Raw genomic sequence first — 14,263 nt, 5'->3', positions numbered from 1 at the left:
AAACAGAAACACCAAACTACTAAGTAGAGAAGAAAACAAATTATAAACAGTTAACAGTGTACTAATTGGGGCATTGGAGTTACATTGAAGAGCCAAGGAAAGACATGCCTGGGCTTTAAATGTCCATATGGTCCACTTTTCTGTCATTGAAGTTTACCTGGCTCTGGTAGGTGAGACAATTGGACATATGGGTGTTTCTTCTAAAACAGTTAAAGATAATTATGAAAGAAGTATAAAATCATGACACTCATTCACATGTGAACACATGTTCCTTTTTTATGCTAGGCTATTAAAGTCACGTAGAAAACATTCCCTCATACAGAGGGTCCAGTCAACAGGGAGACCAGTTTTCTGTCATAAACATTTCTAGGCCAGTCCTGATCAGGGGCCGGTGTCATCAATGACATCATAGTGTCGGGTTGTCATAAAGGCAGCTCCCGGACCAGTGAGGGGCACAGTGGGTAGGAGGGAGCACTGGTACCCTGACAGACCCAGGCTACCGGGATCATCAGGCTGGGTTGATCAGGGCCAAACCCAGCGAACATCATGTCTGGGAGAAGAAACCACTGGCGCTGTCATAGACGTAAGAGGCACGGTCTGTACCGCTCCGCGAGGGCCGAGCTCCAGTTCCCAGTTAGCCGCGTGGACCGCCTCCTGCGAGAGGGTCACTATGCCCAGCGCCTGAGCTCATCTACACCGGTCTTCCTCACCGGCATTCTTGAGTACCTGACGGCCAAAATCCTGGAGCTGGCAGGCCAGGAGGCCCGCAACAACCACAAGATGCGCATCACCCCAGAGCACGTGCAGAAGGCCCTGGGCAACAACGAGCACCTGAGCCGCCTCTTTGAGGATAACACCTACTCTCAGGTGGAAGCCGTGCCCCAACCCAGGGAGTGGTGAGGACCAGGTACCAGAGCCCACAGCCTCATCTAGTCCTCAACACTGCGCATAGATGAGGGAGGCCTGCTCTTCTGTCAGCAAAAGCTATTAAAGGATTTAAATCCAGGGCTGTGCTTCTGACTGCTCTCTGTTTCTGTCCTTCTGAGCGGGAGGTGTCTGGGAGACATCCAGGAGGAGATCTCCCATGGGGAGTGGAGGGTGCAAGGGGCGGTGGGTGTGGGAAGCTGGGGTCTGGCGTTTCAGTGAGCGGTTTCTCTGGGGACAGTGCGGGGAGTGGCCCTGGCGGGAGTGGCTGGTTGTGGGGGAGAGATCTGCCATGGGGAGTGGAGGGTGTAAGGGGTGGTCAGTGTAGGATGCTGGAGTCAGGTGTTCCAAGGAGCAGTTACTGGGGACGGTGTTTGCCGGGTGGGGGTGGGGGGATGGCCCTGCAGGGAGTAGCTGGTTGTGGGGGAAAGACGTCTTCACTGGCTCCGAGCAGGTCAAGGCCTGTGAGGCCAGGAGGTTGGCCGGGGGGCGGGCGGGCGGCCTCCCGGCCATACTGACTTTCCAGAACAATGGTGGTAACCGGGGTGGGGCTGGAGACCAAGGCTGAGGTGCTGCAGGCTTTATTGGTGGTAGGGGAACGCGCGGAGGTCAGGAGGAGGTGGCGGTGGGGTGGGGGAGTAGAGAGGGTGGCACAGCAGTTGACGTGAACTTAACGGGGGGCAGGGGCCTTACATGAAGATTGAGGAGCGATGGGCAACCGTGAAGAGGTGTACAGAAAAGGAACCGTGCTCAGCTCGCTTTCATTCATTTATGCCCGGCCTCATTCCAAAAAAGGACTTGAAATAGGGATTATTAGCTAGTGCTGTGATACTCTGTGGAGTATACCCTGTCCTCTCTTGTGGACACTGGTAAATAGGAACATCAAAGGTATTATCTGGCCTAAGACATGCAATCCTTGAAGTTCTTAATAGTTATTAATAGATTGATTTATTTATATATGTATTTACTTATTTGAGAGGAAAGGGGGAGGGGCAGGGGGAGGGGGAGAGAGAGACTCTTAAGCAGGTTCCACACTCAGTGCAGAGCCTGACTCGGGGCTCAGTCTCAGAACCCTGAGATTATGACCTAAGTCAAAATCAAGAGTTGGATGCTTAACCGACTGAGCCACCCCAGACACCCCGTAACAGACTTATTTACAAAGGTACTCCTTTATAAGCACATTTATTAGTCTCATTCTCAGATGAAACACCTAACCTGTCTATGGTCATATATTTGATGGAGCGACCTAGAGTGAATGCCTGTTTGGAGACGTATAAGCGTGTTCTGTGTAAGTTCTGTCCCAAGTGGTTGACTCACAGGTACATACGATTCTTATAAACACTCTTGTGCTGTTTATGGTTTGCTGTTTATGTTTATGTTTATGCTGTTTATGCCTGTTAGCTGCTGCAGAACACAGTGTCCAGCACACAGTGTGCCCTTAATGAGTAGCTGCATGTCTCCCTTTCTGTAGACCAGATGCTTAGGGGTGCTTTCCCAAGTAGCCCCTGGGCCTGGCTCTCCCATGATGACTGGACGCCTGGGCCTCTGGCTGTGAAACCACAGCCTTCTGAAACCTGTGGAGAGACAGGAGAGTGCCACGTAGAGGAAGAAGCCAGAGGTACACACCTGGGAACCAGACAGGCCTCAGCCTGGTTTCCTCTCTGCTCCCCTCTGCCTGGTCACTTACCCTCTCTCTGCCTCTTTCTACCACCTGTCAAAGTATGGAGCTGGCTTTGCCTTTGCCTACTTCACAGGAGTGTCCTGACAATAACAGTGTCGGGTGTGTTTAGAGCTCATTGGAATATGTGCTTGTATAAATCCAAGAAACTTCTCTTGCTCCTTAATGCCATTCAACCCATTATTTTCAGAAACCTCACTGTCAGGATGTCCAACCCACAAAGTTGTCATTTGTCATGGAGAGCCAGGAAGCCCTCCTAGCCTTAGCCAAATTCAACAGTTACTCTTCTGTTCATCTGAGTAGCCAGCAGGCCCCTCCCAGCAGCTGCAGGTGAGATTCTCCTTCATCTGATCACAGGATAGCACCAACATCGCCACCCCATCCCTGAAGCGGAGCATCTTTGTGTCCAGGGCATGGTTTCTCATATTCCAATGTCCTTCAGCCAACAGGGAGTGCCTCCAGGGTGGGTAATGCCAGGGAATCAATCATTATGCTAAGATCTTGATATGTTGGTTAAATAGCTGATTTGTAGAAGCTGTTGATTTTGGCTTATGGCAGTGGCTTGTTTTAGTGCAAAACAGTCTCCTGGGTCCTTCACCAGAAGGCACAGCTAAGGAGGAATTCATTAAAGGCCAGAGATGTGAGAGTAGTTGCATAAATTATGTTGGCTTAGCAGACTTGTATGGTCAGGCAGTCACCTCACGGTCCATGTAGTCGTCGACACTAATGGTCATTGTGACACGTGTAGGGAGCCAGGCTTCGTGGGCTCGCTCAGACTATCCAATGTCCGAGGCGGAGTTTGGAGTTTGAGCCTTAGTGACCTTATGTTGGCAAGCCCTCTGCAGTCACGAGGGCATGCGAGAATCGGGCAGGGCTGTGCTGCCATCCCTTTAAGGACTATGCTTCCGCTGTGCTTGTGGGTTTCCCAGAAAACATGGGGGCCATGATCAGCAGAGCACAGGTGTAAATGCAGCACCCTGCCAAGTCCCCCTCCTACATGGGCACAGGATTCCTACACTCAGGGGAAGAAGGCGGGCAGAGACTGAGAATCACTGCGCTTGGGAAAGAATGAGCTACCTGAGTTTAGGGCCTTTGTGCATTTCCAAAAAGTGGGAGGTGGGGGATGGTGAGGAACGATTCCTCTAGCTTGGGACCTAGAGAGAAGACACCATTGATGACTCGTGCCCTGTTGGGAGTGGAAAGCTGAAACTGGAATGAGTAGGGATGGTCTGGGGAGGATATGGCTGCCAAGCCAGGTCTGTGATCACAGGCAGTATTGGGACAGGCTGGGGGCCAGATACGGGTCAGCAGAGCAGAAAGCATAATGTGTGAGAAGAGATGAGCCCAAAAGTCAAGCCTGAGGGGAACCTGGAGGGTCGTGTGGGCTTGGGGAGGGTCATGTGGGCTTGGGGAGGGTCATGTGGCTTGGGGTTGGCATGAGTACAAGGCCTGGACACTAGGCTGGTCTCCTACTGAGACCAGCCTTTGGGAACAGAGACCTTTAAAGGCTGTAAGAAAGATGGATCCTTCCATAAACATCAGTACATCATTTCTAAAGCATAAGTTATAGAAAGGCAGCTCACAGAGCTAATCTGGACAGTAGATGGGCTTGCTAGTCCTCCACAGATGTTGTGAAAGAAAATCAATTAGCTGCTAACATTTAAAATTCAAAAAGAACTTTTTTTTCTTGAAGAAAGGACTTGGCAGAGGGTATGTTGGTAGAGGTACGGTAAGCCTAGTTGAGAATGTAGCTGGAAGTGCATGGGTGTTGGACGCATGCATCCAGGTTAGGTGAGGGATCATCAGGAAGTCCATGAGTAAAGGATGCAGCAACTGTAAGACAGGAATCAGAAGGTGGTGCATGTGTGCAAGGTGCAGCCATCCTAGGGCCTGATTGATTAGAAGGTGAACAGGAAGAGGGAGAACCCAGCCTAGAGGAGGATTGGGCAGGAGGAGTTGCATGAATGGAGGAAATACCCAGTCTGTGGTAAGACCTAGAAGGCTATGCATGTTTGAAGGAAGCATCTAGCTTAGAGGAGGACTTCTAGGCTATGCGTTGGTAGGGGGAAACCAGCCTGGTGAAATAACCAACAACAGGTACCGCTGTGGTGGGTGTAGCCAACATAGGCGTTGTGGGGGGGTGGACATAATCTTGGGTGAGGCTTGATGGTTAAGTACAAGGGAGGAAGGAGTATTCAGACTAGGGAAGAACTCAGTAGCACCTAAATGGTAGATGAACACCCACCTTAGGGGCAGACACAGAAGGTGGTGCATGGAATGAGGTAGCATCTAGTCTGTGGTAGTACTGGACAGGAGGTGCATGGGTGAAATAAATAAAGGGGAACATCATGGAAGACCTACATGAGTGGAGGATTCCGACAGCCTTGGGGAGTGTTCAGCAAGAGGTGTAAAGATGGAGTGTACAGACAGGCTAGGGGAGGAGCAGACCAGGGCGTGTATGGCTGGTAGGAGCATTCAGCCTAAGGGAGTACTTGGCCAAAGGTTTATGAATAGTTGGCTGTGATAACTTAATAACTATTTTTGATACTCTATAATTGATGATTTGGCATCATGAAGCCATGAGCCATGCTAATGGCCCAAAGTTTTTCACATCTCTCTCATCCCAGTGTTATCTTGAACATGAAGTAATCTTATTATAAACCCTCCAACCACTTACTAGCTTCAATATGTTTTGCTTCCTGCCTGGCAGGTGATGTCCTCACCTAACTGCTTCTCGCTGCATAGTAATAAATGTCCCAATTCTACTTAACTCCTCTCTCTGCTTCTCCCTACAAGTGACCCTGTGTGGCTTGCTGGGACCTTCTGCCCTCTGGGAAACTGTGAGTAATAAACTCTTCTTTGAAAAGTGATTGTCTCTTAGGTCTTTTATCTTACTTTATATGATTAAAACAAATTGTGGGTATATTTTATTTATTTTTTTTAATTAATTAATTTTTTATTATGTTAGTCACCATACAGTACATCATTAGTTTTTGATGTAGTGTTCCATGATTCATTGTTTGCATATAACACCCAGTGCTCCATGCAATACGTGCCCTCCTTAATACCCATCAGCGGCCTAACCCATCCCCCTACCCCCCTCCCCTTTAGAACCCTCAGTTTGTTTCTGAGAGTCCATAGTCTCTCATGGCTCATCTTCCCCTCCAATTTCTCTCCCTTCATTTTTCCCTTCCTTCTCCTAACGTCCTCCATGCTGTTCCTTAGGTTCCACAAATAAGTGAAACCATATGATAATTGACTTTCTCTGCTTGACTTGTTTCACTTAGCATAATCTCCTCCAGTCCCATCCATGTTGATGCAAAAGTTGGGTATTCATCTTTTCTGATGGCTGAGTAATATTCCATTATATATATGAACCACATCTTCTTTACCCATTTGTCTGTTGAAGGGCATCTCGGCTCTTTCCACAGTTTGGCTATTGTGGACATTGCTGCTATGAACATTGGGGTGCCTGTGGCCCTTCTTTTCACTACATCTGTATCTTTGGGGTAAATACCCAGTAGTGCGATTGCTGGGTCATAGGTTAGCTCTATTTTTAACTTTTTCAGGCACCTGCACACTGTTTTCCACAATGTGGCTGTACCAGCTTGCATTCCCACCAACAGTGTAAGAGGGTTCCCCTTTCTCCACAACCTCTCCAACATTTGTTGTTTCTTGCCTTGTCAATTTTTGTCATTCTAACTGGTGTAAGATGGTATCTCAGTGTGGTTTTGATTTGAATCTCCCTGATGGTGAATGATGATGAACATCTTTTCATATGTCTGTTAGCCATGTGTCGGTCTTCTTTGGAGAAGTGTCTGTTCATGTCTTCTGCCCATTTTTGGACTTAATTGTTTTTTGGGTGTTGAGTTTGAGAAGTTCTTTATAGATCTTGGATACCAGCCCTTTAGCTGTGGTGTCATTTGCAAATATCTTCCCCCATTCCGTGGGTTGCCTCTTTGTTTTGTTGACTGTTTCCTTTGCTGTGCAGAAGCTTTTTATCTTGCTGAAGTCCCAAAAGTTCATTTTCGCTTTTGTTTCCCTTGCCTTTGGAGACAAGTGTTGATAGAAGTTGCTGTGGCCGATGTCGAAAAGGTTATTGCCTATGTTCTCGTCTATGATTTTAATGGATTCCTGTCTCACATTGAGGTCTTTCATCCACTTTGAGTTTATCTTTGTGTATGGTATAAGAGAATGGTCGAGTTTCATTCTTCTGTATATAGCTGTGGTGGGTACATTTTAAAACAGGTAGTCTGGTGACTGATGGGGATGACATGCCTCTGGGTTTACTAAGTGAATTCAACAGACAGTAAATACTGTGGGAACGCACTGCTGGCTGTTGGCTGCTGGCACTTTACTGGCCATTGCCTTGTGCTGTGTCTGTGTGGTATTGCAGTGGTTCTGCAATCTAAATTATAGCAGAGCTCAAAAAGCTTAATCCTCTCCGAGTGGCTGTCTAGTTTAGGGTGCTATAATCTGGACAAAGTGTTCCCCATCTGGCTCCTTAAGTGTTTATAATGTGCCTAATCTGGGGAAGAAAGCCTAGGGTAGTTGGCTGTTGTACTGTGTAAAGGTCCTTCCAGAGAAACAGAAAGTGGTTACCTCTTTCCCAATATAGGTGTGTCTTATCCACTGAACCTCCAGTAGGGCTGAAATCTGTAGGAACTACTCAGCTGAAGGCAACGTCCTTTCTCATAGGTGCTAGGCACACTGGCTTGTCTTGTAGCAGAAAATCGCCCACCTAGAGATATCCTTACACTGAAAAGACCCACTGACCAGTCACATGGTCCACTCTTTTCACAGAGACTGTGGCTCGTTGCAATCACTTTTGTGTTGGTGACAAAGACCTTTGCTCTTGTCTTTCTTGTTGCTGTATTGCACAACATTGTCATATTGTCTCTGAACCCTGTGGGTTATAAGAGTTCATATCCTTAGAAGCCCTTGGCACAATATTTAATAAAAAAAAAATTGAAGGATAAGAAACATCTGATTCTAGCATCTCCAAAAACTCCTGATGATGTACTCAGTTTAATTAATACTTATAAAATATCACAGGAACACTCTTGAGTGGTCCTCAGCGCTTCAGCATATTAGAAACAAAGCATAAGAAAAAATCAGGCAGTGTCACATTTGCCTTCTTGGAGATTGACCCTGATCCCTTGGATGTCAACTGGGATACCTTAGAAAGGCAGGCCAATACCAAACCGCTGCTGCAGGTATTTCTTGTAAACACCCAATGGATAAAAACTATGGGGAGTGAACAGGAAATTGAGACAAAGACTCAAAACTTTGTAAGGCTAAAAATACAAACCATCTTATAGGACTTTGTATAGAGAGTTTAGGAAAAGGAGGCATACTAGGTTCTAATGGTCTTTACTACTGGCTTCAAGCTCTGGCTTATGATCTAAGAAATGAGGCAATTAGTGGGAATAGCCCAGGACCCCTAAATACATGGTTTACCCAGGGATGCTCACATTCTCTGAGAGAAGTTTTATGTAGGGTTAGATTGCTCCCTACATGGCCTCCTAGACTCACACCTTTACTCAGTACACCTATCAAACGGTTGAAAGTGACACTTATGAGCCAGGTCAGAGCAGCCCCCAGACAATTGCTATGCCGAGTGAGCTCCTCCTATTACTACATTGAATGTTTATGGCCTGGGAATGGGCTCACCCTAGCGTAGCCACAGTCTCTGCTAAGGCTCATAATAAACAGCAAGCAGTAGAGGAGGCCAAAACATTATTACTCAAGATTGGCATGGTTTGGTGGGTTTATTGTTTTGTAGAAAACCCTGACCCTGCAGATAATGAAGTGATTTCAAACCCAGAGTCTGCTCTCTTTGACTCAGAATCCAAGGAACTTTTCCTAAATAAGTCCCTTCAAAGTTATAAACCTGTCCTTTCTCTGATGGGCTCAGCACGCACATTTAGGGAAGCCCTAGAGGGAATAAATATCCTAGTTGACTTGAGAGCAACTCACCCAACAATAAGCCCGTTTTAGTTTATCAGAACCAGCCACTGGCTGGATCCTCTAGGCAGTTCCCCCCAGCAACATCCTCTACTGCTGGAAACTTTCTCTTGGGGGAATTATCATTTCCTGAGACTCCTACAGACCTCATAACTTTGCAGCCATTTCAAATGCTCAGACTACTCAAGAAGGCATTTCTTCATTTAGGACCTTTTCCTAATCCATAACCAGCCCCTGCTGAGGCACTGCAGAGCTTTCAGCCATCATCCCCAGACAAACCTATATATTGGCAACTTAGAGATGTGGGCATCCCTCATGAAAAAATTTCAGGCCAATTTACTTTTAAACTCCAGCAGTTGAAAAACATGCTAGATGTTGTAGCAAGTTTCCTTCATTTGATATGGGAAGCCCCGCTCAGCCAGAGGGTGGCATTATCAGTTCCTAGTTCAAGGAGTCCTAATGCCACATGTCTTATTCTGGCCTTCGACAGTGGCTAGCACCTAGCCCCTTCCCCTAGGGTGATGACATCTCACTGGATCTTGTCCCACTGTGGCAACAGCTGCACAGAAACTACTCTGATAGTCTACTGGAGCCCATAAAATAACCGACTTTTCCTGGCTCTTTTAGATACTGGGTATAAGTCAATTATTCAGGGTAACTCTTCCCTTGAAAAAAAAAAATATGGCAACCTATTTAAAATGCGGGGCATATTGGATCACCCCATTCAGGACAGATGGGTCACACATGATGTTATGATTGGCTGTATCAACGTAAGTAAATTTACAGTACTGGTAGTCCCTCTGTCTCTGATCTGTCTGATCCTAGGCATGGACACCATTTTGGAAAATCTCTTAAATTGGAACAAACCAAAACCAGTAGCACTTGCTGTGGGACTTGCTCAGTGGGAACCTGTGAACCTTCCACCTCCCTTTAAGATTGTTGGTATGCCTCAGTACAAACTACAACACTGTGGAGCTGGACACAGGCCCATTATTTCAGATCTTTGAAAAGCTGATGTTTTGGTTCCCACCATCTGTTCTTTTTATAGCTCTTTCAGACCAGAGCTAAAGGCAGACAAATGAGTGGTACCTAACTGGGTTATCTCCATCTCTACACAATTGTTCTGTCCATCAAGGCACTATTTCCTAATATTTTTGAGGTTATTAATTATATCCAGGCTGTGCCTGGTGATTTCTTTGCAGAGCAGAGAGGAAGGCCAGTGTGTCACTGGAGTGGAGAAACTGGGTGGGTGGTGTGCAGTGTACAAAGAAGAAGCCTGCACCATTAGTGCAGTGGAGTGACTGGACAGGGTGTGAACAGCAAGGAGTATGACTGACCATCCATCGATGCATTGGTTTACCCTGACAGTGAATATGAATTACTCTTGTCCTGTGAGTGAAGTGGAGTAGCAAACAAGGGACAAAGAGGAGGAGTCATATGCTATCAGTGCTGTGGGGGATCTTGGCAGAAGATATGATTGGGAAGAGAAGTGGAGCTTACACAGTCATTGTGCTGGTGTAATTGGAGAGTATGTGAACGGAGCTAAGCAAGTAGTTTACCCAGTATGCACAGCGGTGCAAGGGAGAGGGCTTGTGAACAAGGCAAAGAGGAGGAGCCCTGCCCCAGGAGTAGAGTGCTAGAACTGGACAAAGGATGTGAATGGGGAAAGAGAAGACCTTTCCTTTCAGTCCATTGGAGTAGCTGGGGAGGTGATATGACCAGGCTAACAAGGAGGACTCCTGAAGCATCAGTGCAGTAATGGCAGAATGTGAATAGGGCAAGAGAAATTGAACGGGATATGAACAAGGCAGTGAAAATGAGACCCTTCCCATCACTGCAGTGATGTGCTTGGCCAAAAGATGTACAAGGAGCAAAGGAAAAGGGCCTCACATCATCAATTCATTAGAGCAGCTGGACAGAGGGTATGAATGCGGCAGATAGGAGTACTTGCCCCATAGATGCAGTCAGTCTCTAGGCAGGGCATGTGGATGGGGCAAAGAGGAAAAACCCTACACCAGCTACAATGGTATAACTGGACAGGTGATGTGAACAAAGAGGAAGAACCCCACTCTATCAGGGCAGTGGGGCAACTGGACGATGATAGTGATTGGTAAAAGAGGAGGATTCCCAGTTGATCAGTGCAGTGGGGATAACTTGAGAAGCTTTCTAATAAGGGCAGAGATATGAATCCCCAAACATTATGGGTATCACAGGGGGGAAATCTGCACCAGCAGTTCCTGGATGGAAGATGTGTACAGGAATTGAAACACATGCTCACACCATCAGTATAGTGGTGACTCTGGACAGGGAACTTGATTACGGCAAAGAAAAGGGACCCAGCACTGTCACTGTGGTGGTATAAATGACAAGAGTTGTGAAGGGCACAAGGAGAATGAACTCATCTCCCCCAACCAGTACAAAATACAGTATAGGGCATGTTATCAGGGCCAAGAGGAAGAGCTCTGGATCACTGCATCAGTGCAGTGGGTAATTGGACAGTGGGGTAATGTGACTGGGGCAAATAAACCTTGTACCATCAGCGTAGTAGTGTGTGTACAGTTGATGTGAACGAGGCAACGGGAGAACCCAGCACCATTTCTCAGTAGAGAAGACTAGAAACAGGGCCCAGGGCACAGAGATGTGAGCAGGGCACAGTGGAAGAGCCCTGAGCAGTAAACAACACTGTGGCCTGACCACAGATGTTAAGGGGGCAAAGGAGCAAGCCCATATCATCAGTGTAGAGGTGTAACTGCACAGGGTATGGGATGCATTCCAGCAGCATCAGTGTAGTGATGTCATTGAGCAAATGGGGCAAAGAGAAGGAGCCTCAACCCATCCATGTGCTGGTGTCACTGGTGTAACTGGCCAGTGGATGTCATCTGTGCAGAGAATAGTCACCCTGCACCGTTATTTTTATAATAGAACAGGTGGTTAGAAGATGTGACCAGGACAAAGATGAGGTGTGGTCCAATGTACTTGGGCAGGAATGTGAATCTGGCAAATAGAAAGAGGTGTGAGACAACAACTAGACTAGAAATGTGGGTGGGGGAAAGAGGGTGATCCCTGATCTGTCAGTGCAGTGGTGGGATGGGACATGGCATGTGAAAAGGAGGAAGAGGAGGAGTCCTACCTGAAGAGTTAAGTGGTGAAAACTCACAGGGGATGTGAAAAGATAGAACAGGAGAATCCTCACACCATTAATGTCGAGGTATAACTGGACAGAACCCATGATCGGGGCCAAGAGGAGGAACACTGCACCAGCAGCATAGTGATTACATTGCAAGGGGTGTGAGCAGGACAAAAACAGCCAAGGACAAAGCCAATGTTGTGGTGTTGCTGGTTGATGATGTGAGCAGGGTGAAGGGAGGCCTCATCTGTGCTGTGGTGTAAGTGCACAGTGGGTCTGTATGAGCAAAGGAGGGGATCCTCACAGCATTGTGACTATGGTGTGCATGAAAGAGGGAAAGAGGAGGGTCCTGCTGCAGTGCAATTGTATAATGGGATGGGATGTGGACAGGGAAAGGGGAGCAACCTGACATCAGCGTACTCCCTGAGTGGCAGGGGAAAGTTGGGAGGAAGAACAGTCCCACATCATCGGTGCAGTTGTGCAAGTGAACAGAGCAAAGAGGAAGACCCTCACACCAGCACTGGGCTTAGCCTCAGGATGAGAACAGGGCAGAGATGAGTACATCTGTACTATTGCTTCAATGGTGTCACCAGACCGGTATGACCAGCATAAAGAGGGTGAGGCCTGATCTATCGATGCCTGGTGCACCTGAATGGGGGGCTAAAAGGCCGGAGGGGAGGGCCAGGGACCTGCACCATCACTGCAGCTGAGTAACTGCACAGAAGATGTGAATCAGGCAGATAGGAGGAGAGCAACTTGGGAGAGGATGTGAACACACAAAGAGGAGGAGCCCTGAAGCTTCATGGCAGGGGTCTAACTTGGTGGGGGTTATCTACAGGGCAAATGGGAGGCGCTCCTCAACATCAGTTCAGTGGAACAGTGGGCTGGATATGAAAACAGGCATCAGTGGAGTCGAACAGCTGGGGAAAAGTTGTGAAAGGGGCAAAGAAGGGGAAGGCCAGCTCTATAAATTCAGAGGTGTAACCGAACAGGGAATGTGAAAAAGCAAAGAATAAGAACCCCACACTGTCGGTGGAGTGGTATACCTGGATAGGGATGTGAACAGGGCAAGGAGGAGGAACCCTGGCCTTCATTGCCTCCAGCGGTGGATCTGGATAGCAGTGTGAATGGGGCAGAGAGGAGGACCCACTCACCCTAGGTACAGTGGTGTAACTGGGAAAAGAGTGAGACCCAGTCAGAGAAGCTCCACACCATGCGTGTAGTGGAGTTAATGGGATAGGGGACATGAAAACAGAGTCAGTCTAGTGGTGTAACAAGACCAGAGAAACTCCAGACCATCAGTGTAGTGTTATAACTGGAAAGGGGATGTGAACAGGGCCCCCAACACCATCTGTGCAGCCATGTTTTTAAGAAGAAGGAAAAGAGCAAAGAGAAGGGAGTCCACCCCCTCACTATCGTGGTTATTTGGGCAAGGGATGTGAATGCGGCCAAGAGAAGGATCCTCATACCATCAGCACAGGGATTACCCGGAAAGTGGATCTGAACGCAGCAAATGGGGAGATCCCCCTCTCAGTTCAGTTATGTAACCGGACGGGGTGTGCAGGTAGGGTGGAGAGAGGAGCACTGCACGGTCGATACACTGGGTACCTGGGCAGAGGTGGTGAAGAGGGCAAACAGAAAGAGCCTGGCTCCATCATTGCAGTGGAGTAACTGGAAAAGGCCAAGGAAAAGCATCCCCACTCCCATCACTGTAGTGGTGTAAGTGGGCAGGTTGTGTGAATGAGGAGAAGAAAAGGTGTCCTGCACTGTCATAATAGTCCTGCAACTGAACACAGGCTGTAATGAGAGAAAAGAGGAGCATTTCTAAATAATCAGTGTCAAGCTATAACTGGCATAGGGATTTGAAAAGGATAAAAAAACATATCCCCACGTCATCAGAGCAGTGGTCTATATGGAAGGGGATTAGAACGATGCAAAGAGGAGAATTCCAGCATCATTGGTGCCTTGATGGAAGGAGACTGGGGAAGTGAACAAGGCAAAAAGAAGCATCCCCAAAGCATTGTTGTGCTGGTGAGCTGAGAAAGGGACACGACCTGTGCAGAAGGGAGGAGCCCTGCATCATCAGTGCAGGGTGTAAGTGCACGGTGGAATGAAAAGCTGAGAACAGAAAGAGCCCTACACCATCAGTGCAGCGGTTACCTGGACAGGAACATGAACAGGGCAGCAGGGAAGAGCTCTAGCGCCCTCATTAGTGCTGACCTGAAGGAGGCTATGAATGAATGAAAATTGCAGCCCCATATCATTAGGACAGTGGCATAAGTGGATGGCAATGTTAAAGCAACACACGGAAGGAGCCCTGTATCATCAGGGCATCGATGGACTTGTGCGTAATGTGAACAGAGCGAGGAGAGGAGTCCCCACCGTGATGCAACTAGGTGGGGTAGAACAAGGCAAAGAGATGCAGCCTTGCATAATCAAGGCAGTGGAGGACTTGGCAGGAGACATGAAGGGACGAAGAAGAAGAACCCTGCGCCATCAGTATAGCAGTGTGTCTGGTATAGGATATCGGTTGGGAAAAGAGGAGGGCCTCGCACCATCAGTGAGGA

The 14,263-nt window shown here is 47.7% G+C and overlaps 1 protein-coding gene across 1 annotated transcript; it reads left to right on the top strand.

The window, feature by feature from the left end:
* Positions 1–442: 442 nt before the first annotated feature.
* H2AL3 (H2A.L variant histone 3) lies at positions 443–1,007 on the top strand. The gene has a single exon (XM_025857792.2). The coding sequence runs from the start codon at positions 547–549 to the stop codon at positions 898–900; it is 354 nt and encodes a 117-aa protein (XP_025713577.1). The 5' UTR covers positions 443–546; the 3' UTR covers positions 901–1,007.
* Positions 1,008–14,263: the final 13,256 nt, after the last annotated feature.

This window comes from Callorhinus ursinus, unplaced genomic scaffold (assembly GCF_003265705.2).
Source record: "Callorhinus ursinus isolate GAN/ISIS: 27379988/994484 unplaced genomic scaffold, GSC_fseal_2.0 scaffold16, whole genome shotgun sequence".
NCBI lineage: Eukaryota > Metazoa > Chordata > Mammalia > Carnivora > Otariidae > Callorhinus > Callorhinus ursinus.
This window is presented reverse-complemented; position numbering and strand designations above follow the sequence as displayed.

What these genes read in the sequence shown, in the direction of transcription:
- H2AL3 (XM_025857792.2), top strand. Translation starts at nt 547, where the DNA reads ATGTCTGGGAGAAGAAACCACTGGCGCTGTCATAGACGTAAGAGGCAC.